General features: G+C 35.4%; 1 protein-coding gene across 4 annotated transcripts in view; it reads left to right on the top strand.

The window, feature by feature from the left end:
- Window positions 1-27,889, top strand: part of NDFIP2 (Nedd4 family interacting protein 2) — a 115,627-nt gene that overhangs the window by 66,077 nt on the left and 21,661 nt on the right. For all 4 annotated transcript variants that reach the window (XM_026493460.4, XM_048215755.2, XM_057307807.1 and 1 more), the window contains 2 exons: window positions 17,768-17,933; window positions 23,509-23,642. In XM_026493460.4, coding sequence (XP_026349245.1) covers window positions 17,768-17,933; window positions 23,509-23,642 — 300 coding nt within the window. The remainder of the gene's footprint in view (window positions 1-17,767; window positions 17,934-23,508; window positions 23,643-27,889) is intronic.

Genomic DNA, 27,889 nt, shown 5'->3' with positions numbered 1-27,889 from the left:
TAGCTCAAGTCATGGTGCTTTTCCACAACTGTGGTTCTGCCTCAGAGCCAAGCTGCAAAAAGAAAGGTGGGGGGTGGGGGGAATTTCTGCAGGTTGCTTCCTATTTTTTTTAATATTCAGATTGTTCAGACAGTTGGGTTGCTTTGTATGTTGTCCCAAGTTTATAGTTGTGGTCGGTGGGAAGCTTGGGCCGTAGAGGGCCTGTACTACCATGCTGGAACTAGATCCCGCTGTAGATTTTTGAGATTTTTGTGTTTCTACTTCCTACGTTAACTTTCTTCCTAATATTTTTGTTTTGTTTTTCTTTTACATTGGCGGTTTTCTCTAAATTTGGGTGCTTCTTCTCTGCCTATTTGTATTTTATAAGTTGTCTTTATGTGTTCTCGACTTATTAATTGGTGGTCTTCAGTTTTGTGTTAATTATTGGTTAACCAACCAAGAAATAATGAAGGTCAGTGTCTGCAATTTAGTTAGGAAGCTATGGCAGTAGTTGAGCTAAGAGAGAGTGGTGGCTTGGATTAGAGTCGTGGCATTGAAGGGAGGTAGACAGGTGAATTCAAAGATGTGTGTAGTGTGTGTGTGTGTGTACTCCAGTCAGCATTAGAAGTACTCATAAAGGTCATTTTGTGGCAGAGTAGATTACTACCTGTGATTTTTTTTTTATTGGAGGCATCTTGAAATAGAGCCTGAATTTGGAGACAGTACAACCTGTATTTGAATCTTGACTTTGCTTCTAACTAGGTGTGTCAATTCAGTTACTTAAAATTTGTTCCACCATACTCCTCATAGTCAATGATACTCACAGTGTTATGGTAGAGACTAAAGTTGATGATAAATGTAAAGAGCCTTTGTTTTGTTGTTTAAACCAACATTAGCGGGTTTTTACTATGTCAGGCATTATTCTAAGTACTTACCGGTGTTAATTTTTGTAATCCTTACAAAAACCCTATGAGTAAGTATTTCCTCTTTTAGATGATAAAACTGAAGCCTGGACAGGTTACAGAGTTGGTAAGTGCTGAAGCCTAGATTTGAATCTAGAAAAATTGATTCCAACCCTCATTATTTAAACCCAGTATGCTTCTTATTCTTAGCCCAATGCAGGTGATTGAGGATAGGCTCAGAACTATTTGTGCTAGTATTTTGTTTCATTTATCTGTATATAATATATGCCTACACAGTGCTTTTCATTGACCTAGTTAAAAGCAAAATTAGTGCATAATGAAATACTTTTAAGTCTTTATCAGTGTTTTAGTTATACTAACTAAAGATTTTTCTTTAAAGCAAAATGGAGTCTTTCAGAAAGTAAAGCGTTTAGATTACTGGGTTTTTCCCCCCTCCAAAACCATTTGGTAAATTTGTTTTATAATGTGTGCTGAGGTTTGCTGACAATTGGAATTTGAGTATCATAGAGAACCACCTACTCAGTTTCTCTCTGGAAAGTAATTTTGCTCTGGTTTTTTTTTTCTTGGGAAAGTACTTTTGCTCAAGTTATAACATGTTTTTGTCTTGTACATCTTTGCTTCTAGTGCAAATCAATATAGTCATGGAATTCATGTGTGTAAACTTTTATTAGAAAATGCCAGTCATGTCAAGTTGTGTGGGAAAACCTCAGTGTAATTGTTTGTATATTGACCAGTATTTAGAATTGTGACATTGTAGTGATCCTTGTAATATGAGGATATTATTGTTTATACAGAAATAAGGAAATATATGGGGTGAATCAGTATAGGAGTACATGATGGCTAACTTTTTTGAAAGGAACAGAGAGAGAACATGTGTGTGTTTGGCTTCTGATATTATGAATTTATTGAAATTATGTATTTATTTATTTATTTATTTTTAAATATTTTATTTATTTATTTGACAGAGAGACAGCCAGAGAGAGAGAGGGAACACAAGCAAGGGGAGTGGGAGAGGAAGAAGCAGGCTCCCAGCTGAAGAGCCCGACGTGGGGCTCAATTCCAGAACCCCAGGATCACGCCCTGAGCCGAAGGCAGACACTGAATGACTGAGCCACCCAGGCGCCCCTGAGATTATGTATTTAGATTGATCAGCCAACTTTTGAGGGTTTCCTTTGGCATATAGCACTGATGGATGAGTCCTTCAACTTTTGCCTGCAGTAGCATCTTGGCATTTGCTGTGCTTCCTGGATGAATCATTAACAGCTTGTCTCTGTAATTGATATTACTATACTTAGTTTTGCTTGAGGATTTTGTTTGTAGCTTCTCTGTGTTTATTGAGGGAAAATTGATGTTTCAGGCCTGGTCCTTGCTGGTCTTGGCTTTCTGACTTACCTGTGATAGAATATGCAGACTTTTATTTTCCTTTATTCCCTCTGTTGCAGCCCTCGTAATACTGTATCATGGCCTTGCCTCAGAGCTCCTAGTTGTTAGAAGCTTCAAGTTCTAGGGGTTGATGGGTTGAGATTTATACACATTTCTTGCACCCAGTACAGTACCTAGAACATACTAGGCACTTAGTAAATGTTGATTGAGCAACTTTTGGGTAACTAACTACTGAATGGAAATTAATGATTCACAGAAAGAAGATGAGGCTCAAAACCCAGTCAGGATTATGCAGCTAGGAGGTGGTAGTTATCTTGACTATATACTCTGGCATCAGATTATCTTCTTTTCTAGTTTATTCATTTAACAACTACCCAGTCATCTAAGAGAATGTAAAATCAGAAAGACAGTACACCATGCTAATTTTTAAATGACAAATGAATGCTTGTAATAGTAACTTTAACACTATTATAGGGGGTTAGTTGCCTTATGCCCTTGCAAATGAAACTAAATCGTACCTATTACACACACTCCAGCTTCAATCCAGTCTATGTGTTAGAGGAAGTTTCCGCAGCTCTTGATTCAGTTTTAGCTAAGACTCTTTAAAGTTGGCAGAGTAAAATAAGGACCCCTACAAAAGAAACAAAATGAATAGTCAGAGGTAGGAGGAAAACCAGAGGGAAATAGTTCTCTGGAGGCTAAAGAAAAACCAATTAGAAGTACACTCAGTCGTGTTGAATGTATTAAAGATTTTCTTATAATGAGGACTGAAAAAAAAAAGACTTTTGGATTTAACAATTAGGATGTAGGTGTTCTTAGCAAGAGCTCTTTGAGTGAAAGCCAGTTGGTAATAGATTGGGAGGAAATGAGAATTAAAAGTGCACAGAATAAGAATAGATTCCTCTCTCTCACTCTGTCTCTCTTTTTTAGGATGTTTGTCACTGGAGGAAAGAAAGGAGAGATGGAAATAGTTCAAAAAGCACAAGGGGAAAAAAACCTTTTATTTTTAGCTGATGGCAGTTTTTCTCTGTTTAAGTATGACATGAATAGAATATACATGTGGGTAGAAAAAAAGATTAGTGGAGAAAGGAAGGAGAGACATAATTTAAAGCAAAAACGATCCTTTGAGACTCAGGATCTTCTCTGTACAGTTGTCTGGCATTTAGGAGCAAAGAGTATAAGTTAGGATGGATGCCATAATGCTAAATTTAGAGATGCAGGAGAGAGAAGTTGAAGGAATTTTTGCTTGAAAACCTGTTTTCCTCCGTGAAGTAGGAAGCAAAGATTTTGACCGAGAGCTCCAAGGTTGGAAGTGGGGAACAGGAGATTGGCAGAGCTAAAACACCTGCCATGGGGAGGACTAGTTCTGATGGCTCTGCTGGGATTAGAAACTAAATTTGTAATGGAACAATTGTGTAATTTGTTTTCCTCTCTCTACCAGGAGAATAGCAGTTAGACTCATTCCAAATTGGATCTCAATAGGGTAGATGTAGCAGAGGATATAGGAACTAGGAAATTGAGTGTAAGTATCAAATAAGTTTTTCACTTTATAATCCTGGCTTTGTATGATAGAAAGTGAAACCAGGTGATCGTGAATGGAGGCCCCAAAGAATAGATATAGTGGAAGTTAAGGGAGTGAGAAAGGTAAAGGCCAGGAGGTTCTGAGCAAGTACTAAGATGTAGAAATCTATCTTTTTTAGTAGAAGCGGAAATAGATGAATATCATCAGGTCAGAAAAGTAGTGAACTGAGGTAGTCTTTGGACCACTCAACTCTGAATATTATTACTTCCTGTTTTATAGTTGATGTGTTAAGTTGGCTTAGTGATCCTGTAATATAGTAGGATTTAGGGCAGGGGGATGATATTGGGGCTAGAGAGCTGGCTTGTAAGTCTTACTGACTGGGGAATGATTTTTGACCCTTGTAACTAGTAATAACAAGTTATGAGTGGGTCTCACAAGCTGTACAGACAATTTGAATTTTAAGGGAGCCTCTTGATCTAGAATTGGTAATATCTAAGAAAACTTTCCTTGTCTTCTTGTTCCCAAATAAGGGGGACCTGTGGAAGGATTAACACTTCTGTTTGAGAGGTCTTTGAGGGATATAATGCCATCCAGGGAAAGTTGGATTTTGATTAAATGTAGAGAAATCATTTTGTAAAGTGACTGAAGGTGTAGAGGTTTTTCATGATCTACAGGATTTCTAATACTGGATTGGAAATTGTTAGAAGCTGGATTGTAGAGTTTAAGTTAATCTTTTGGTTTTTATATAATATATTCTGTTTTCTTATCAAATAGCATTTTGTTTTTTTAACTTTTAAAATAATTTTAGATTTACAGAAAAGTGTGGGAAAATATTGCAAAGAATTCCTGTATACCATTTACCCAGTTTCCTCAAATGTTGACATTTTATTATATTTACTTAGTGATATTCTCTTTATATGTATATACACATACAAACATATACTACGTTTTTTTCTGAAACATTTGAAAGTAAATAACAGACATGCTATCCCTTTACATCTTAACATCTCAGTGTATATTTTCTAAAAACAGTCATTCTCTTATAAACTGTAGTGCAAATTATCGAAATCAGTAATAGTGGTATAATAATATAACCTGTAAACAAAGTTCACCAGTTTCCTGAAGATCTTTTAGAGCAAAAGAAAATACATTTTTTACAATATCAGAATTTAGTCCTTGATTAAATATTGTGCTTAGTTATTGTGTCTGTTAGTCTCTTTTAATCTGGAACGGTTCCTTAATCTTTTGAGTCTTTCATGACAGTGTTTCAGAAAGATTCACATTGGCTGTTTTGTGGTATACCCCACAAATGTCCATTTTTTTCAAATTATACTTTTCACCCATTGGCTTTAGAATTCATTGGTTATTATTGCCTGAAAAATAGTCATAACTATGGTGGTTGTCAGGTAGTGATTTCCTCATTCTGTCATTTCTGTTACATTTATTTAGAATTCTATAAGGAAACATTTTCCTTTCCTCCAATTTATTTATTCATTTATATCAGTATGGATTAACGGGATTCAATTTTTATTTTATTCTACTGGTTATAATTCGATGCTGTTATCATTTATTATGAGGCTCAGCTCATCCCAGGTTTGACCAGTGGGCGCCTCTTGCATCATTCTGTGTCCTGTGATATGTCCCCATCATGTTTGTACTTCCTACCATATAGCATCTAGATCATGTGAAGCATCTGATTTCTAGAGTTTGGTTTGGATTGAGGAAATACTGTTTACACTTACACATAGGGCTGTAGTGGAAGCAAACTGACCAACACAAAAGTTATTGTTGCAATAGCTTACTACTGCTGTACTGGATGCTTAATGAGCATTTTCTCGTGGAGTCGTTTGTGGAAAGTTTGCAGAGTCCTTTATCAACTGGGTTTTTGAATGAAACAGTTGGAACATTGGTGGCATATTGCTGACAATGTTAGTGTGCCATCCTTACAGTTGGAGTACTGAGGAATAGATAGTATTACCATGAAAACAGAATGCCTTTGTAGATTATGTAGATGAATATGTAATGTGATTAGCAAAGGCAAAAGGACACCATGAAGAAAACTGTTACAGATGGAGAAGAGACAAAGAAAAAGCCCTTATGAGTCATTTTGACCTTTAAAATGGATTTCATTAGAAAATCATCACACTAAGATGGATACATGTTGGTATTATTTAGTAGTGTTAACTGATTGATGGAAAATAACAAACATGATCATATCAGGGTTTATATACTCGACTTTCTTTTCTTGTAAAGATAATGGTTACAAAGGTTATTGAGTGAATGTAGAGTCTGTAGTGAGAATGTAGAGTCTGTAGTGATTTTTTTCTTTCAATATCATTGAGAAATTTTGCAGTGTCAGTTTTCTAACTTATAGAAACTTACTCCTTTAGGCATAGATGGAAATCTTTTTAACGTATCACATTGTGTCTTAAGAATAAAAAAGAATGTTTCTTACTTTCATCTCAGTGCTAGAGAACTTAGAAAAAATGAAAAAGTAAAAAACAAGCAAAAAATAAATTTGCAAGCACTCATGCTGCCCATTTTGTAAGCTGTCATTTTGAAACTTTTTTTATTTAAAAATAGAATGATGTATGATTTAGCACACACACAGTTTTGTTACTTAATACAATATCATGATCATTTCCTTATGTCATTAAGTATCCTTTTAAAAACACCATCTTAAATGGCTGCGTGGTGTTCCATTATATTGATACTGTGTGTTTATACTATTTTGGATGACTAGATTGTTTCCGGTTTTGCATTACCATAAAACTGTGATGACTAGCTTTATAAAGAATCCTGTTTTAAGTTTCTGATTATTTTGTTTGTGTGTAATCTTAAAATGTGTTTTTATAATGATCTTTTTAATTTTTATAAAAAGTGATATATACTTATTTTTTAAAATACAGGCAGTATAAGTACAAAGAAAGAAGCAATTTAGGGATCCATACCTTATCAACCAGGAATAACTTAGGTTAGCATTTGGTGAGCATAATTTCATTGGTGCTTATAGAAAGGAACAATGTTATAAAAACAGGATAATGCTATTTATGCTGTTTTAAAAAATGAAAACATGAAATATGATTTCATTTGAAATTAATACCAAGGAAAAACATCTTAAAGAACTGATAAATTCTAGGTAAAGGTTTCTTTAACATAGAGCTATTAGGTTATGTAAGATTTCACTAAAATTAAGAAAAAATACAAAAACCAGTAAGAACTTGGGGTAATTTAAAAAATGGTATGTTTTGATTTTAGATATTAGAGAGTAAATCCCTGCTGTGATAGATGAGGTGAGTGATACTAATACTTTTTCTCATCTCTTTTCCCCATTTCCTTATTTTTATGTTGCGTATATTTTTACTTTTTTTCAGGGTGTATGTTTCCTTTCTGTTTGCCAGCAGCTATTTAGTCTTTAGCTCTATATTTAGCATTTAATATTAGTTCCATGTTTAAGAGGATTCAGTGCTAGCCACTATGTCTTTTCTTTTTCTTTGCTTTTTCTTTGATTCATTTTCTGATTGCCTGGTTTTCATTATGGAATAATTTTTTTTTTCAAGGATTCATGGGTGTTTTAAGTACTTTATACCTGGAAGACGACTTTGCTAGCTCAACTTTTAAAAAAATGTAAACATTAAAATTATGAAACATTTCAAATATAAAGAAAAGTACGGAAAATAATATAAAAGATAGTTTTATATCCACTGTGGAGATAATGGCAAATGGGGATAATAGCATTTTGCCATATGCGTTCCAGGTTTTGAACATTTTTTCCTATGCTTTTTTTTAAAGAAAGATAATTTTAAAGCCTTACATTCATGCCTCGCCCTTCTTCCTTTAGATTTTGTGAAAATGTATTTATTACAGTATTTTGCTGTTCTATACTTTTCCAGCTTACTTGTTTTATTCATCTAGCACGTTTTAAAGATTGGTCTATGATGATTCATATAGATCTGATTTATCAATTTAAAATATTGAATTGTGTTATAAAATCATGGGATAATACTCATTTCCTACTGGCATACAGTTGTTTTCAGTATCTCACTATTACAACTAGTACTGCTGTGAGCATTCTTGTACATGTATCTTAATGTCCAAGTGTGAGAGTTTTCTAGTGTTGATGTCTGGTAGTAGAATTATTGCATCCTATACACGTTCAGCCTTTAGGAATTGCCAAATTGCTCTTCAAGGCAGTTGAGTGAATTTATACTCTTAGTAGTTTGAGTCCCAACTCCATCCTTCCTAACAGGTAGTTTTTGTTCTTAATTATTAGGAATATTTTCTTTTTTTAATTAATAATTTATATTCTTTATGTAATACTGCTTTATTTCTTTTGTCCAATGAAGTTTGTTTTTCTAGAGTTTTCATTTCTACTAACTTTTATCAAAACATCACCCCCTTTATGACCTATTTTTGGTTTTGTACCTATATTCTTTTGTAGTAAATTATTTTTTGTTGAATAAAAATCCTCTGTATGACCATCTGTTACTGCTCTGTGCTCTAAGTCGCTGATGCTTCTTCTGTCAGTGTATGCAGAGTCTCAGGTAGTTTAACTCTAATTCAGTGACCTAGTGACCTTAGCTTTGCTAACTCATTGATTTTGTTGTGGGAGAGGTTAGCTGCTTGTAATTTTTGTGACTTTCTGGTTGGCTATCTTGTCTAGCTGTGGTAAGAAGGGCTGTCTCTTGTGTAGTTGTTATAAAGACTTGGGTGATGTGGGATTGGAATTTATTTCTTGTTTAGGATTTAAAATTCAGTGATTTTTTTTTTTTTTTTGAAAACGGTTTGATTTAGTAAGCTTTTGGGCCAAACATTTGTTTATTGAGTTATGGTGAGTGCCCATAAAGTTGAATGATTAAATAAATATTTCAGGTTTCTACTATGTATAAAGCACTGAGGAAATTATAGAAATAAATGAGGATGATTCTTGATCTTGAGATATTCAGTGCATCCATTACTTGACTAGGGTCCCTCCCCCATTTTGGTAAAAGAAAAACTTTGGAAGGCTTAGAAGACAGTGTGTATTATGTGAAGTCCACTGGAAGCTAAAAACTCGGCTACCTGTTTTAGGAGATACCAGGATGAGGGGCGCCTGGGTGGCTCAGTCGTTAAGCATCTGCCTTTTCTGCCTTCGGCTCAGGGCGTGATCCCGACGTTATGGGATCGAGCCCTACATCAGGCTCCTCCCCTGGGAGCCTGCTTCTTCCTCTCCCACTCCCCCTGCTTGTGTTCCCTCTCTCGCTGGCTGTCTCTCTCTGTCAAATAAATAAATAAAATCTTAAAAAAAAAAAAGAAGATACCAGGATGAATAAAGCGTACTTCCTGAATTTCAGAAGGTTATGATCTGATTGGGCAGGTAGAAACAGTCCCAAATCTAATTAGAAGTTGCCAAGGGTCCCTAAGTCCCCAGGGCATCATGAAGCATAGTACAGACTTCAAAGAGGTAGTTTCCTGGAAGGAAATTGTTGCAATTAGAATTTATTAGCTCTTGTTTTTCATTCTTGTGTACAAATAGTTTTGCTTTTAAAAGCTCTTGGTGTTCAGATTCTGATTGCTGAAAGGGGCTTATGTCTGATGACATGTATCTTGATGTTTTTACTCTGTTTTAATGTCTGAGATCTCAGTTCTTTATTATGAAGCATACTCCTTAGCCAATTTTGCTTTTTAAACTTTATCAGATACCACATTTGCTCACTTATTTTGGTGCATGCAATTCAGAAAATCTATCAGTGTGTTCTTATTTAATTTGATTAAGGAAACAGGAATAAAACATTTCATTACAAGTTGCCATTATGTTATCAATGGCAACATATTATCATTGCCTGTGTTAGAATACTAGTATGTTAGCTTGTAAAAATCAGACCACTGGAATATTTTGAAAACTGAGGATTTGAATAGTTTTATCAATTCAAACATTAAAGTTTTTTTCTGTTTTTTAAAAATGCATAGGAGCACCTCCATTGGGATTTCTAAATTATGATCCCTAAGACACTTAAGGAAATCTTAAATGCTGGAATTGCTCTGCATCTTTGTTTCTAAGAACACATAATTTAATGGAAGGTGGGTTTGTCTCAGAAATTATTATCTGTGTTACTCTAGACAAATAATAAGTGCTGTGGGTGTTTGCTCAGCTGTGTTAAGGAAGGAGAGGAGGGTCCCATCTCTCTCCCAGCTGTATCTGTTTTTTTTTTTTTCTAGTTATCAATTCTCCCCCCACCACTTACAACAGCTTTGGGTATCCTTTAAGTGGATCATCTTAGGTTACCTTATTGCCCACCCTTCACACAGGCACCCTGCCCATCAGGAAGTCCATGCTGTTTGGGAGCCAGTTGCTGTGCCGAAGAAGAGAATCATCCTGACTGATGTAGTTAGCCAGGGTCTGGTCCTTGAGTGGGGTGGGTTCAGTCCTACCTAAATTACTGTGAATCTTTAATGGAAGAGGGATGGAAGGGTGTTTAGAAAGACAATCACATGTCTACTGCAGATACCCTAAATGCTTAAGACCACAGTATAGTCACTAACAGATCTCAAAAAGCTACTTGCATTGATGAAGTCAAGATATTATAGAGACAGAAACCCAAGTTAATGGCCAGACATTGAAAAAAGTAACCTTTATAAAGCAAACCTGAAATATTGTTACGTGTAACATATTTTGGTATAAAACTGCAAATATGAGGCTGAACGTCTTCCTCTGATGAACTGTATAGACGTTTATGGCATGTATTACAGTCTTTTCATACTAAATTGATGTGAGCTAGATTGTTAGATAGGAGACTTTGAGAAAGTATGTGAAGGCTGACAAGCAGCGCCCTGAAGACAGACATCCTTAGATGAAAGAAAGTAATGAGAAGGCACCAATCCAGCACACTCAAATATTTTTTTCTCCTCCTGTCCCCCCCCCCCCTTTTTGAGGACTGTGAGATCAAACAAGCTGTTAATAGTCTGTGTTAAGATCATAATGACCTATCCGTAAGGAGATAGAATTGTAGGGCACATTTGTAATAAATACATATTAGGTAAGTTCTGTGTAAGCTAAGTAGAATTTTGAAAAAAAAAATCTTACTATTTATATAACAATTTAAGAATTAGGTCACACATTTGTCATTAATTAGCTATGAATGCAACTAATGAGGGTGCCCTGTAGAACCCTTCAAATTGGGGCACATGGGTGGTTCAGGAGGTTAAGTGTCTGCCTTTGGTTGGGGTCATTGAGACCTGCATCAGGCTCTCTACTTAGCGGCGAGCCTGCTTCTCACTCTCCCTCTGCCTGCCGCTCTGCCTACTTGTGTTCTCTCTCTGTCAAATAAACAAATAAAATATTAAAAAAACAAAAACAAAAAAACCCAAAGAAACAACCTCTTCGTATTTAAAGAGGAAACCTTAGGGTCTAGTATATTTACATTGCAACTTTAGCATATAAAAAGGAATTTAACCAGAGGGTGAGTGCTTTTGAAAATAGAAATTTTATAAAATCTTTACCCCATTTGTTTATCTTCTTTGTTCTTTGCTGGTCTTTGGGATGTAAATAGGCTCCAACTTTTTGTCCTTTCCCTTACTTATTTAGTAACTAGCTCTTAAAGACTTCAGAGTACATAGATTAGCAAGGTAGTTCTCTCTCAAGGCTTCCATTTTAAACTATTTGACTGATGACCTATCTTGCATTTCTTTTTAATTTTAACCCAGTCTGACTGCAAATACTTTGGAGCTTTTATTTTGATAGTGTTCGACAAGATAGATATAACCTCCACTTTTGTAAAACTCTTACTGCAGCTGGGAAAACAGATTGTAAATGAATGATTACATAAATAGTAGTTTTTGTGATAGGTACTCTGAAGAATAGGGTGCTTTAAGATTACATCAGAGTCCTAATCAACTTTTGGGAGATAGGAAAGGCTTTTGTGACAACTTGATTTTAAGCTGAGATCTGAATGATGTATACAAGTTAGGTAGGCATAGAATGTGTGTATGGAAGGGAAAGAATTGAACATATATAGCCTAGAATTCTTTTTTTTTTTTTTTGTATGTGATTATGTTTAATGTTCATTTCAAGAAATGAATGTTAGGGGCGCCTGGGTGGCACAGCGGTTAAGCGTCTGCCTTTGGCTCAGGGCGTGATCCCGGCGTTACGGGATCAAGCCCCACATCAGGCTCCTCCGCTATGAGCCTGCTTCTTCCTCTCCCACTCCCCCTGCTTGTGTTCCCTCTCTTGCTGGCTGTCTCTATCTCTGTCGAATAAATAAATAAAATCTTAAAAAAAAAAAAAGAAATAAATGTTAATAAGTGGATATACAGGTCTAAAACTCAGAGAAACGGTCTAGTCCGGCAGTATAAATTTTGTCTTCTGTTCTTTAATCGTTCTGTTGTCCCATTAATTATCCCTCTCATTTTTCCTTAAAAAAGAAAATACAGGTTCTGTATTACATTCTTCAAATGTATATTTTTTTGACTACAATTCCAGGTTGTGTTATTTTTAATAGAAAATTGCATACACATAAACCTACGGGAACTATTTTAATGATATTATGTAATATTTTATGTTGGAGAATGCTTTTTATCGTAGAATACAGTGCTTACCGTTATTACTTCATTGCTTCTGAGATATACCAAGCCAGAAACTAGAGGTTTCATTTTACTGCATTTTGGGTTTATTAAAATTTTAAAAATTTCAAATTAACTTATGTTTAGTGTGAAAAATTCAAATAGCAGAGAATGATGAAGTCTCTCTCCTTTCCTGCAGCTCTTTGCTATTTCTTGCTAATCTTTCCAGAAATTGTGATTGCACCTATGTATTATACAAGTAACACCTCATTATTTTAAACATTCGGTTACACTGTATATACTCTTTTGTGTGTTTTTATTTTTTCAGTTAACGTGTTGTGAGCAGACAATAGCAATTTTAAAATGAAACAACCCTTATTTATTTAAAAGGCAGTTTAGTTGTGCCTTGATAATATATCTGATGACACCTGGTTTAAACAGTTGTTTTGCAGACTTGTTCAGGTGATGGAGCATCTGGAGCTCATGGTACTTCTTGTGGAGCACCATGGAATAATGATATTCTTTCATACTAAGAAGAAAGGTTTTACTAGCAGAAATATGCTTATAATATGAAAAATCACAATCAGAATTCTGTACTTTCAAGAGAATAAACTGGAAACTAGGCATGATTGCCATTTCAGTCTTTTAAAATTGATATTTATTTGTTGCTTATACATTCTTCTTTAATTGTTTATATTGCTTATACATTCTTCCCTAATTGTTTATACTTCTGCTTTATCATATGCTAGCTCTCATTAGTGGAAAAATGTCCAGAGACAGCAGAGTTTTAGTGGAAAAATCCCTAAATTAAGACAATTCTGTTAATTTACTTAATAGTATGTTTATGTACATTAGGAACACTGCTGTAATTTAGTTTTATTGATAGAAAATCTAGCTTCATTTGCCAAGAGCAATGCTTTGTGGGAACCTATCTTCTGATCTATTGACTTAGATGACTTGGGCTATCTGCAGGGATTTCTTAGCTCCTGCTATTACCTTATCCCTAGCCGCATAGATAAGATAGCTCGCTTTCTTCTCTGGTGATTAAAATGTGTAGCTTGATTCTACCAGTTGATTTTATTGCAACTCTATCTGTTTTTTCCTCTAATTCGGGTGTTAAATAAGGCAATGTAGAATGATAGGGACTACCATAGGTGTTGGCCAGAGCCTTATCATCTTAGATTTCAAAGTTGTCATTGTCATCTATTAATATCATACAAAGGGCAAAAATCCCATTATATGTAGGTTGACCATTCAGTTTTCTTGAGAATGAAAAGGGTGGAGAAAATGCTAAATTGAGTGTAGCCCTTAAACAATAGGTATAAAGTAGGACTGTCCTGGGAAAAACAGCTGTGTGGTCATCCTAGTTACATAGCAGCCTTGCCAGAGAGTCATCCAAAATCTGCCTAAAGGTATTTGTTGTCCTACAGAAAAGCTAGTGTTCTAATAATTTAAAAGATCTAATTAAAATCTTAAAGCTCTTTTATTGAATTAAAATTTAACTCCTTGCAACTACAAACTCTTCTTCCCAGTTTTGTCTTCTGGTATAAATGTAGTCAGAATATGGCAGTATACAAAATACATTAGCTCTTCACATACTTCTTTCTTTTTTTTTTAACAACTTACAACTTTCTTTTTTTTCAAACAGTGCTTGCTAAATCACACTTTATAGTACATACATACATTCTCATTTTGATGTGTTTAGAAAACGTTCAGTGAGGTCTCTAGCTTCTCAAAAGCAAAGCTTACAATTATTACATTAATCTTTTATCATCTCAAGATAGAATGAAGTGCTACAGCAAAGGAGAGCTGCCAATTAAAGGAAACGAAACAGTAGTTTACACATGGGAAGGCTGGACTTCCAGCCAGAGTTAATCATAATGCTTATGGTTCTCTTATCATTAAAGATAATCGATATACATCAAGTAAGGACTAAGTACGGATACATTTAAGACAGCCAGCCCTCTTGTCATCCTTTCATCCTTCAAGCTAAAAAACAGTAGCTCTATATGCAACTTTTCATCACCCTGGTCACTATATTAAAGACATATTTTAGTTTTCATGTGGTCTTGCCCATGTTTTTTTCCAGGAAGCTCAAAAATAGAACAAGCTAGGAAGATAACTTTTGAGGTAATGTATGGACAGGACACAGAGCCTGGTTCATTATTTTATATATGTAGTTCCCACCCCGTTTATGTCCACGCCTTTTTTTTTTTTCTGTTTATGATAATCCTTAAAGAATGTAAAATAGAATCATCTAAGAGCATGATTAAGGAAAAATTTCCACAAATGGCATTGTTTAATTTGGTGAACATGTAGATTGATTTGAACTTTTGAATGAATTTAGTTAAAAGGCAAAGTTGGTTAATTTATAGAGGCATCAAAGATATCAAAATTAAAAAGTTGAATTTTAGAAGTTGTTACAGTGGGTAGAGATTATTGACTGAGATATTGGGTTCTGTTGATACATGGCAAATGTTCACTGTACATTATAATTTTGTAAAAATAAAACTGTGAAGTGTGATGTTGGGCTGTTGAAATAATTGAAGGTGTGTTTTACAAGTTCCAAAGCTTTACTTCTGAGATCTTATGTAAAAGTATCTGTAGTTACTCTTTTTTGTTTGTTTGTTTTTAAAGACTTTTTAAATTTATTTGAGAGAGAGAGCAGGAGCAAGGGCAGAGGGAGAGGGAGAAGCAGACTCCCTGCTGAGCAGGGAGCCTGATGTAGGGCTTGATCCCAGGACCCCTGGGGTCATGACCTGAGCTGAAGCAGATGCTTAACTGACTGAGCCACCCAGGCGTCCTCCCCCCCCCCCCCTTTTTTAAGATTTATTTATTTTATAGAGAAGGAGAGCATGCGAGCAGGGAGAGGAACAGAGTGAGAGGGAGAGAGAGAATCCTCAAGCAGACTCCTTACTGAGCCCAGTGGGGGTGGGGTGGAGCTCAATCCCAGGACCCCAAGATCATGACTTGAGATGAAATTAAGAGTCAGCCACTTAACTGACTGAGCCACCCAGGCGCCCCTGAAAACATTTTGATAGGTTTTAAAAATGAGTTGGTCATTCTGGGGAGCACATTTATATATTTGATATGGTAGGGAGTATTTCTGGTGAGGAACCAGAGGAGAGCTATTTTTTCGTACAGGATCTTTTTCTTTAGTACAGTTCATCCACATTTGCAGCATTAAGGGTAGAGATGGAACAGTGGTTTTCTTTTTTTGACACCCTATTAATTGTTTAGTTGATAATGCTATATATATATATATATATATATATATATATATATATATATATATATATATATATATATATATATTTTTTTTTTTTTTTTTACTTTTATTTGCCTTAACTTGCTTATCTAACATTTTTGCTCTTCGAAGTGTGATCAAAGATGACTAAGTTAAGAGTTCTCCTGGGTACCTTGTAATAGGAACCATGGAAGATGCTTGGTGACCCTGAGGCAGAGTGCAGCTAGTCAGGAGGGTGGTCATGTAGTGCCAACTTAGAAAACTGCTGCAAGTAAATACAAAGCTCATAGAAAATTCACTTTATGACTGTTTGACCTTACAATTCAGTTTCTGTGAGTGAATTTTATTACCTAAACCTTGGTGCTATGGGAAAAAAACCTGTCTTATGAACTTGATAAATGATTTTAGGTATTTTTATGGCAGTTCTGTTAAAATTTATGAACTCACAGAAATTGTGCTTTGTGATCACTTACCAAGACACATGCCAACAGCAGTGAAGTAAATTTTACTTTTCATGTTTTTAGAGGCAAATGAGTGACTATTTATTGGACTGATAGCACCAAATTATTTCAGGCCACAAAATAAAGTATATTTTAAAGGAGAAGAAAGAGGAAACTAGTACTTATTAAATGCCTTCTGTTGTTAGGTGTTAATGCTAGATGCTTTCCAAATATTATTTTACAATTCTGTGAGGATTTTGGCTTCATTTAGAACTTATACTTGGAGACACTGAGGCACAGAGGTTTATCAAAGGTCCTAAAAGGTGGAGCAAGAATTTGCATGCTTTTTTTTTTTTTTTCCCACTACATCACAAAACTCAGATTTGTGTGTGTACAGATTTGCTCTGTGACCAAATTTATTTGGGGGATTATTTTTAACATTGAATTTCTTTTTTTTTTTTTTTTTTAAGATTTTATTTATTTATTTGATAGAGAGAGAGACAGCTAGCGAGAGAGGGAACACAAGCAGGGGGAGTGGGAGAGGAAGAAGCAGGCTCCCAGCAGAGGAGCCTGATGTGGGGCTCGATCCCACAACTCCGGGATCACGCCCTGAGCCGAAGGCAGACGCTTAACCGCTGTGCCACCCAGGCGCCCCTAACATTGAATTTCTTAAAGTACAAGAATAAATTAAGATATGAAAATTGAATAATGTTGAAGGCCTGTAGTTTTTCTTCAAACCAAGATTTTAGTGGATTTTAAAATGTCTTTAAAAAATTTAATAAGAGCTCTTCTCCAAATATATCTAAGGATCAATTATAGTACCTTTTTGATGAGTCACTTTGTAGAGTATTGATGCTCTTGGTTGACCTACGGTTTGCTTGCCTACATGCAGTTATTATCACCTCCTAACAAATGAGCATTTAAAAGATTACTTATAAATGAAGTAAGAAGGCTATAGCCCTACCGCTTAGTTTTGGTTCTTGGCCTTACCCTTCCTAGCTGTTGTGATGTCTGGCAAGTTACTTCAGGTGTCTACACTTTCAAGGTTTTTTCCATCCCCTCCCCCCATTTTAATCTGTCAAACGGGGATAACATTCTCTATTTCGTAGATTTGTTGTGAGGATTAGGTGAGTTAAGTGATCGCAGATCCAACATATTATCTTGCACTTCCTGAGCTTTCAATAAATTTGTTGTGTTGAAGAACATCTTCCAGGGTTTTATATACACATTGATTCATCTTGCTTTATAAGTAACTCTTTTGGTACTTGAGAAAGCCTCCTTAGAGTATTCTACATTTTTGGAATGTTTATCATTATTTCTTTTTATTAATTCAGGTTACATTTTCAATTATTCTAGATACTAGTGTAATAGAAATGGTATTGTGGTTTAATTATTAGGTGCTTTACTTTTCTTTATAGTACACAGTGACTAATACATGGTAGTCAATATTGTAGGATTGAATGAATTTGAATCTCTTTATAATCATGATTTTTTTCTTTATGAATTCTTAATTTGAACTTCATTTTTTATTGTAAAGAAACTACCATAATCTAAATTTCTTAGTGACTGCTTCAGTCTCTTACAAATTTTGTTCATCTTTTTAAATGTTATTTTACTTTGTTTTTAGCTAAAAGGTGATCCTTTGCCTGAAGTAATCTTTAAAAATTTGCTTAAAATTTAAAAAAATAATAGTAATCAGAATGACATTAATGTTTCTCTTTCTTTGTTCTCTTAGCTTCACAATGAAGAGGATAATTCAGAGTCATCTGCTGTAGAGCAACCATCAACTTCAAACCCAACACCGCAGATCGTTCAGACTGCTCCTTCAGCATCGGGACTTGAAACAGACTCTTCTCCTCCACCTTATAGTAGTATTACTGTGGAGGTACCTACAACTTCAGGTATTATTTTTAGTATGAAACAACTAGTAATATTTTTAGTAACTCAGCTTTGTTTTTTTTTTTTTTTAAACCAGTATGGTTTTATTTAATTATAGAATCTGTTAAAGAGGCTTCCTGGTTTTATGATTTTTTTATAAAAATGTTTTTCAAAGGATAGTTTATAAAATATTTACTCATATATTACTTGTTTCATATTGTTGTTTTCAAAAAAATTAAAAGTGTAAACTTTCTTATGCTTATTAGAATCTGTTTCCAACTGAGTGGCATATTCCTTTTGGAAGAAAGAAATAAATTTGTATATACACATATAATTCATATACATATACACACATATATTTATATACATACATGTGTGTGTATATATGTATATGAATTTATATGTATATATAGATATATGCATATGTGTGTATGCATATGCGTGTATGTATATCTATATATACATTTATATTTGTGTTTGTGTACATCTACCTACACAGTTATAAAACAAGGTGTTATTGATGCTGAGTGTGAGCGAGAATGTGGTATTTGTGAATGGAGGTGAAGGGTGTACATAGTATAATGATATACACACGATAATAATTCCTGGACACAAGGCAGTTGTTCCTGCTTTCTACTGTTCATTTTTTACTTTCAGGACATTCTAAAGAACTACCCTTATCTATTTCTCTGGCCACAGTTTATATTTTCCCAGTAATGCTAAGTTAATTATCATATAATTTATTTTTTATTTTTTACTTTTATTCCAGTATGTTAATATACAGTGTTATATTAGTTTCAGGTACACAATATATTGATTTAACAGTTCTATATTTTACTCAGTGCTCATCATAATAAGTGTACTCTTCATCCTCTTCCTATTTTACTTATTCCTCTACTCACATCCGCTCCGTTAACCATCTGTTTGTTGTCTCTTTTTTGATTTGTCTCTGTGTTTTGTTTTGTTTCTTAAATTCCACATATGAGTGAAATTCTCTGGTATTTTGTCTTTCTCTGACTGACTTACTCACTTAGCATTATATAGTCTAGCACCATCCATGTTGTTGCAAATGGCAATATTTCATTCTTTTTTGAAAAGCTGAGTAATATTCCTTTGTATGTGTGTGTGTGTGTATGTGTGTATACATATCGTATCTACTTTATCCACTCATCTGTCGATGGATACTAGGATTGCTTCCATAATTTGGCTATTGTAAATAATGCTATAGTAAATACAGGGGTGTATATATGCTTTTGAATTAATGTTTTCGTATTCTTTGGGTAAATACCCAGTAGTGTGATTACTGGATCGGGTAGTTCTTTTTTCTTTTCTTCTTCTTCTTTTTTTTTTTTTTTTTTTTAAGATTTTATTTCTTTATTTGAAAGAGAGGTAGAGAGCACAAACAGGGGAAGCAGCAGAGGGAGAGGGACAAGCAGGCTCCCCACTGAACAGGGAGCCTGATACGGAACTCAATCCCAGAAACCCGGGATCGTGACCTGAGCCGAAGGCAGGCGTTTAACCGACTGAGCCACCCAGGTGCCCCAGGGTAGTTCTATTTTTTAATCTATTTTTTATTTTTATTTATTTGACGGAGAGTAAGCACACACAGGCAGGGGGAACAGCAGGCAGAGGGAGAGGGAGAAGCAGGTTCCCCGCTGAGCAGGGAGCCTGATGAGAGGCTCCATCCCAGGACCTGGGATCATGACCTGAGCCCAAGGCAGACACTCAACGACTGAGCCCTATTTCTTAATTTTTTTTAACCTCCGTTTTTTTCCCACAGTGGCTGCACTAGTTTGCATTCCTACCAAGCAGTGCATGAGGGTTTCTTTTTTTCCACATCCTCACCAACTCTTGTTTCTTGAAGTTAATCATTATATAATTAAAAAACATTTAAAATATGTTTTCGTGTACTGTTTTAAATAACCTCTAAATATTTTATATATTCATTATGAAACATTTTTTAAATCTGTTATAAAAAACATTTTAATATTAAAAAACCCTTCACTAGAGTATTTCATCTTTCTTATTTGTTATTCTGTAATTAGTATCATTATTTCTCTTAAACTCTTGCTAGCTTTCTCTGGTTACCATTTCTGCTTCTACAGATTTTATCTAGACGATATGGGTTGTGTAAAAAGACCAAACCATTTACCTTTTTCATTTATAATATGCAGTTACTGGAAAGTATCTTCTTTATGAATGTACTCTCACTAATAAATTAGTAAATGCTTACTCCTTTTATTTGTATATAATGTTTATTTGATCAATGTGCTTGTTTAGTGCCCAGTTTGATGGAGAGTTTTTGTATTGATTTATAGCAGTTTTATTTGTCTTAGTATTTAATAGCTAGATTGGTGCTTGCTAAAATTTATTATGGGCTAATTTTCTTCATTATTCTGTAAGTGTCCAGAATATAGTTCAGTGAATTTGCTACCCTAGATTTAAAAAAAAAAAAATCTAATTGATGGTAGTCTTGAAGAAAGAAAATTACTTGTTTTGCTGATGCTTATCTGTGTTTGAATGATGGAAGATCCTAAGATTGAAATGGTAATTTTTTGTTCACTGCCATTGCGACTGCTGTGTGATAAGCCAAATGGGGTAGAATAGCAACCATTGTGATTAATTCTTATGGGTTTTGCAGTGGGCTGGGCTCAATTATGCATTTTTCTCTCAGGGTCTCATGTGATGATTGTCTTTCAGTGACCTGTAGCTCAAGTCACACTGACGGCTTCCTTAGTAACATATCTGGTGCAGGCTTCAGCTAGGGCCTCACCTGGGACTGCTGTCCAGAATACCTATTTGTGCCTCTTCTTGTGGGCTGTGCTTCCTCCCTGAATGGAAGCTGGGTTCCAAGAACAAGCGTTCCGAAAGCCAGATAGAAGCTGTATCACCTGTTACGGCATGGCTTCAAAAGCCACACAGTGTCGCATCTGCCACATTTGGTTTGTTAGAAGTGAGTCACTAAGTTTAGTCTTTATTCAAGACAGTTGAGGAATTAGTTTCCACCTCTTGGTGGGAAGAGTTTTAAAGAATAGATTTAAGTTTCAGCATCGTCACAACTATCTACTGCCTCTTCCCCCATTACCAGACCTTTTCCTTTGTCACTCGTCTTCATTTCAGTAAATGGCTCCAGTAGGTCAGAAACTTTGAAGTCATCTTTTTGGGACCTTATCACAAAATTGTATTTTTTTTTCTCCTGTAATTTTTGATGAAATATGTTATTAATGGATTTCTTTTTAAGCCAATCAACCTCTTTATTCTAGCTAGAATAAATTGTTTGTCACTGTGTTCTAATCTCTTCTGGATTTAGATTTGTTAATTTTTTTTAAGAAGTTTTGTAGTTTTATTAGTGGGATCCTTACATACTGTCCTTACGGTTTTAGTATTAATATTGTGGAAGCGACATAGCATGAATTGAGAAGCTTCTCATTTTTCTATGGTCTAGAATAGTTTTGATAATGGAGCATGCCAGTTTTAAAGGTTAGATCATTTTCAGTTGTAAGACAGTGGAGCCTGCCACCTAGGTGTTCAGTTCTTATAATCTGTCTGACTCCTGGGCTCAGAATTTTATTATTTTTTTTATTTTTACATCTGTACTAAAATGACTGTAATTGAGCACAAGAACTACTGAGTAGTTCTAGAAGTTTGTGTCTCGTTAATGCAAACCATTGATATCATCTTTCTTCAGCTTCTTAATGTTGTATTTTAAGCATTGGCAGTATCAGTTTTCTGTGATTATATGCTTCAGTAGGTCACTTTCTGACTGGTTGTAGAGATCTGAACAGCATCAATAATAATAGTTGATATTTGTGTAATGCTTTACAGTTTACAGAGTCCCCCTGATTACTCTTAAATTCTGCTATATAATAACAAGTAATAGCCTTGCTGAGTCAGTTTTATGGATGAAAAAGTAGAGCTTCATAAAGTGCTTAAGTGGTTTGTTTGAGGTCACACAACTTAAGGAGCTGGGACTGTAGCTCCGTGGATGTTAAATTTTCTGGTTGAGAACCGCTGCCTTAAAGGGTAGACAGAAAATATGTAAAATTAACCAGTGAAAATTAAAGCGGTAGCAAAATAGTTCTCCTACCCAACTTTCATCTGTTACTGGTTAGGATATTTTTATCTATCGTGGGAGTTAGAACTTTTCGAGAACTCACATATCTGTTGTTAATGTAAAATATCTCTCTTCTTGGATAATGTATGTCATTGTTCCAGTTTTTAAATTTCTAATTTTAATGTTAGTGCTTAAAATTCATAACCATTGCTTTCATTTAATTTTTTCTTCTAGTCTTCAGACCTAAAGAAATCTATTTACTTGACGTGTGTCATGTTTTTACATCTGAATAATAAGTCATTTCTAAGAATTTATGACTCTTGTGCCTTTTTGGTGGATAACATTCAGTATTACACTGCTACTAGCATTGGATTAAAAATTGCCCAGCTTCAGATCCTTAGCTCTTATTGATAGCATTAAACAAACTTATTTTAAAGTCAATATCTATTAAAATAAAATAGGAAAAGTATTGCTAGAATAAAATGTGTTTTCATGTTGGAAATGCAAGGAATTCTGATGGAGAAAATGTATAAATACTGTAGTTATAATGAGGAAATCACAGAGGTGATATCAGACATTATAGTATGGATTACTGTGAGAACCTACCTGGTTTTCATGGCAATGATTCTAGCATAAGTCTAATCAGTTTATTGACCTGTATGTATCATTTTACTTTTATCACTCAAGTTGGTGATAAGCGATGCAGGTTTTTTTTTTTTTTAAATTAGCATTCTGCACTTACTATTTTGTTATATTTCTGGAGATCATATTTCAAAAATAGTTTAAAAACTGGGGAGGGAGAAATTCTTCATGAAAAGAAAATCTAAAAGAGTGGGTAGATATGGGAAAAAATGAGAAGAGAGGGACAAGAGTGAAAAAGAACTAAAAATCGTCATTTTTTTTTTAGCAAAGAGAAATACTGAGTTTGCTGAAAAGATTCGGGCAGTTTCTAAAACTGACGTGTAGAAAAATGAACCTCACATGTTATCAGAGCAGATATTGGGAATGAGGAAATCCCTAGGTTCTGGCTACTTATTGGTTGTGCAGTACTGGGCAAATTACTTAACTTCTCTGAACCTCAGAGTTGCTAGGAGTAATGTATGTAGAAGTGCTGTATTAAATGTTTAGTACTATATATGTGTTATTATTCCTGATATTTCTACTTTATTGGCTGTGAGATTATGAGCAAGTAAATTCTTCGAGCATAGCAGTAGGTACAGAGGATGCTTGTATGTGGTGGGTTTCTCACTTCCCTTGTACACAGATTTTTAGAATTTCATTCTTGATATTTTTGTTATGTATTGTATATCAGCCTGTAGGTCGTATTTATCAGTCTTTTCCCTGTATAATAAATATGGGGCTAAACTAACACATACAGTTGTATAGTAGTACTTTATATGTTACGTAGCTTATAAAATAGGACTGCAAAAAGCAGTAATGGTCTTTAGTGGCCTGTTGTAAATTATTAAATTATGTTTTTGGCTCTAAAAATTTTATTAAATAGTTTGTTTTAATGGTTATCCTTTTTTAATCCCTTTCTTCAGATACAGAAGTTTACAGTGAGTTTTATCCTGTGCCACCTCCCTACAGTGTCGCTACCTCCCTTCCTACATACGATGAAGCTGAGAAGGCCAAAGCTGCCGCCATGGCAGCCGCAGCAGCAGAGACAGCTCAGAGAGTAAGGCAATCCGATTGCTCCCTTTTGAGAATACCGTTTTTAGTGATTCTCAGTACATTCAGTAATGTCAACAATAGTTCTCTGAGTTTCAGAATGTTTGTGCACGTAGATTGTTTTGTAGTATCTTCTCTGCTACTACTTATGTGTGTCGTCATTTTTTGGTGAAATTGGCACTCTCCTGTCCATTCCTTTATCTCCTCATTTCTGTTTCTGTTTCTATTTATTTCTGTTTGTACTGATCTTTCTGTGTAGCCCATCTGAATTTGTGGGACTCCTGGTCCTTGTCTTTACCAGTACATTTCCTAAGTCTTGATTTCTCTCCTTTCAAGTGCTGACTTTCACCCCCCGTCCTCTGACTTCCTCACTCTAGATACTCTACCCCATCGACCTCTTCTCTGTTGATATCCTTATTTCCCTCCTCGTATAGTTTAGATTCGTGATCTCTAACTATGATCATAAATTATCTTTTTTCCCTGCTCATTTGTATATATTAGCAGAGCCAGTCTAGTGACTCCATGAATAAACTCAGTGTAGGTTAAAAAGCACAGAGAAATAAGTTACAAGTTTTCAAATTATGTTTGTCAATTCACTTTGTGTGTGTGTGTCCTTTTAACACATTCCAACCTAGATTTTAGAATGATGGTCAAGTATTCCACCTGTCCTTTCTGTCTTCTCTTCCTGTCTCAGTAATAGAGTCAGGGATATACATGTATATTACATCTTGTTCTGGTAGAAGGAGTGACTGTCTCAGGAGAATCAACGAGATGCATGTACACTATTCTACGGTCAGATAAAAGGTGGAAGTTATTTACATTTTATTTATTTTAAAAGATTTTATTTACTTTAGAGAGAGAGTGAGAGTGAGAGACCATAGAGGAAGAGAGGGAGAAGCAGACGCCCCGCTGAGCAGTGACCCCGGTGAGGGTCTTGATCCCAGGACCCCGAGATCATGACCTGAGCCGAAGGCAGACAGTAACCTGACTGAGCCACCCAAGTGCCCCGTTAGTTACATTTTAGTGTGGCTGCAAGCAGGGCTAGAGTTTGTTGCCTTTTTTTCTTACTTCAGACTTAAGAGATACCATTTCAGATTTATAGGTTCATCCATGTTGTTCAAGAAAAGACAACCAAAAATCACTTTACGTAGAAAGCTAGAATTAGATGAGGGACAAAGGGAGAGAAAGGTGATTCTATGTACAGCATTCTTCTGCTGCCATCTGGCCAGAGCCCAGCGAGTAAATTATCTGATAGGTGAGTGTTTTTTCCTGGATGTTTTTTTTCATCAGTACATCCCTTTCTAAGCCTGTTCCCACTCCCATACTCCAACACACACACAGTTAAATGTCAACATAAATAGCTTTGGGCACATAAGACAGTAAGCCTCAAATTTATTATGCCATTTTCCTTGAAGGGTGAAAGTAAGTCTTTGTTAAGACAGTGGCATAAAATATAGCTCAGTCAATAAGGATTTCTGATACTTGAAGGAGAGAATCACAGAGAAGGAGCATAGACCTGTAGTGTGGAGTTTCTGTCAAAATCAGTTCTAGGTTGCTTAGCACGTACGTGGTTGTACATGCGTTATATACAGGCGTGCACCCTGCGTGAATGAGTAGGGCATAGCTCCTTTTCTCAGGGAGTATCTCCCTAGAGACCTTGGAAATGGCAAAGGTCCTTAAAGGATGTTACTCAACCTTGGGACCTCCACTGCCCTAACTTCCACACTGTAGAACTCTGAAGAGAAAGAAGCAAGCATTGTCTTGCTCTCGGCTTTGGGAAAAGCATAAAGGTGATTTTACCTTTTGGAGAGAAAACTCTGAAGTGTTTCTCTTCCAACCTTTCATTGTCGTCATTTCCAGAGTATTGCTTTTAGAAAGTAATATGATCCTAGTCTGAATTGGAATATGTCCATAAGGAAAAGTTTTCCTTTTTCAGCTGCTTCTGATACCATTGTAACTACAGCTTGTGAAGATTGTGGAAAATTTCATGGAAAGCAAAATATAAGTGAACAGAAGAGACTTAGGTCCTTGGAAAGATTCTTTTAAATTCATCAGTTTCTAACCCAGTGCTCTGCCACCCTCTTTTCTGCAAAAGGTGATTGAGTATGGGTTTCTATACCTGATTCAGATAGAAAACTGGTCTGATTAGCATTTGAGTATGCATTCAGTTGTAAATGAATCTCACCTGGGTGAGGTGAAAGCTTATTTCTTAAATAAACTTTCTCATTGGGAGAATATAGGTAGTAGCCAGGAGACTTGGAAACAATACCGCTTTCTACTATTTCCTATTTCTGATGTGCAGGATTGCATGTAAATTATGGGATGATTAAATAGATTTATAGAAATGAACTCCTTTTTTAAAAAGATTTATTTATTAGAGAGAGAGCCTGCGCTAGTGCGAATTTACGCTAGAGTGGAGGGCGGGGCAGAGGGAGAGAATCTTCAAGCAGACTCCCCTCTGAGTGCAGAGCCCACCACCTGGGGCTTAATCCTAGGACCCTGAGATCATGATCTGAGCCGAAACCAAGAGTCTGATGCTTAACGGATTGATACACCCAGGTGCCCCTGAACTCTACTTATTTTTAAATATTTTTATGAAAAGTATTTGAATTCAAATAATTCACTTACCTTTTAGAACATGCTTGTTCACCAGGTTGTCTTATCTTATAATCTAATAGTGAGTAGTATCCTTTTTTTTTTTTTGTACCTTGTTTTATTTATTTTTTAAAGATTTATTTATTTTAGAGAGGAAGCATGAGCAGAAGGTGGGGAGGGAGAGAGAGAATCCTCAAGCGGACGCCCCACTGAGTGCGGAGGCAGTCGCAGGGCCCAGTTCGAGGGCCCTGAGATCATGACCTGAGCTGAAATCAAAGAGTCAGTCACCCAACTGACTGAGCCACTCAGGTGCCCCTGTACCTTGTTTTAAGTTTGTCAGTAATTTGTCTTTTGACATAAAAACTAGCACTTTAAAAATTGTGAGCAACTTCAAGATAAGGACTTTGTGTTTGCATTTTTAGCACCTATTGTCTGGTACATACTTGGTATTTAATAAATTACAGTTTATTAAGTTGATGAAAGCTTTTTAAAAATTAGCAATGTAAGAAATTAGGAAGAAGAAAATACCACACTTGTTTTCTTACAGCTTTTCATTTTAAAATATTTTGGTGTCTTTTCCCACTTTCAGGATTTATAAGTTAATGTAGTTGGAATTATTATAGAGCTACTATCTCTTATTTTTAAGCATTTTATATAAATGTTTCTCTTTTATTTCAACGGTTTAGTGAAATTCCATGGAGTCAATATACTATAATTTAGTGACTATTCCTCTCTAGTGAAGTTAGATTATTTTCAGATGTGATTATGTGTCTATGTTTTCCATTGTTGGTGTTGTAAAGGACATCTTCGTGCATGCGTTTTCTGTCGTCTTAAAAATGATGTCATATGATAAAATCTCTGGAGTTATGTTTACAAAAGAGTATGAAATATTTATATTCTTGTCCTCAAAATGACAGTGGTTTGGAGGGGCTCACATTGGGCTTTAGTGTTTATTTCTTGAATTAACTTGAAATTATACAAAATTTTAATACAAATTTAGTTGGTGCCAACCACTGTATTTTATGTAAGAAGGTTGCCTACGATATAGGATTGCAGAGTTTTAGGGATCTTTTTGCCCAAATAATGTGCAATATGGTTTTGAAAGTCTTTTTCTTTTGGCAGTGTCCATAGTGAGACTACCATGAATGTATTAACATTTTCTTAACTATTCTCCTGAGCCACAGTTCTCACCGAGAAACACAAAGAGGGCGAAGTAATGTTTCCACACATAGTTTGGAACCCTGAATTTAGTGAGCCCAGTATTTTCTTTTTTTTCTTTTTTAAGATTTTATTTATTTGAGATGGAGCACGCACGCATGTGCGCATGCAGGAACAGAGGAGGGGCAGAGGGAGAGGGAAAAGCAGGCTCCCCACTGAGCAAGAAGCGGGCATGCAAGGCTTGATCCCAGGACCCTGGGGTCATGACCTGAGCCGAAGGCAGATGCTTAATGGACCGAGCCACCTAGGTGCCCCAAACCCAGTATTTTCTAATGGTCACTAAACATGCCCACATCTCTGCTCTGGGGAGAGACACTATTTCTCTCTTCCAAAGCTGTCTGCAATATAAACATCCTTGAAAAGATAGTGTAGAGGAAGGGCAGCGAGTGCCTCTACCTAGAAGATGTGTAGAAACATGAAGGACTCATGGAGAATTATCTC

Source organism: Ursus arctos, unplaced genomic scaffold, assembly GCF_023065955.2.
Source record: "Ursus arctos isolate Adak ecotype North America unplaced genomic scaffold, UrsArc2.0 scaffold_10, whole genome shotgun sequence".
Taxonomy (NCBI): Eukaryota; Metazoa; Chordata; class Mammalia; order Carnivora; family Ursidae; genus Ursus; species Ursus arctos.
This window is presented reverse-complemented; position numbering and strand designations above follow the sequence as displayed.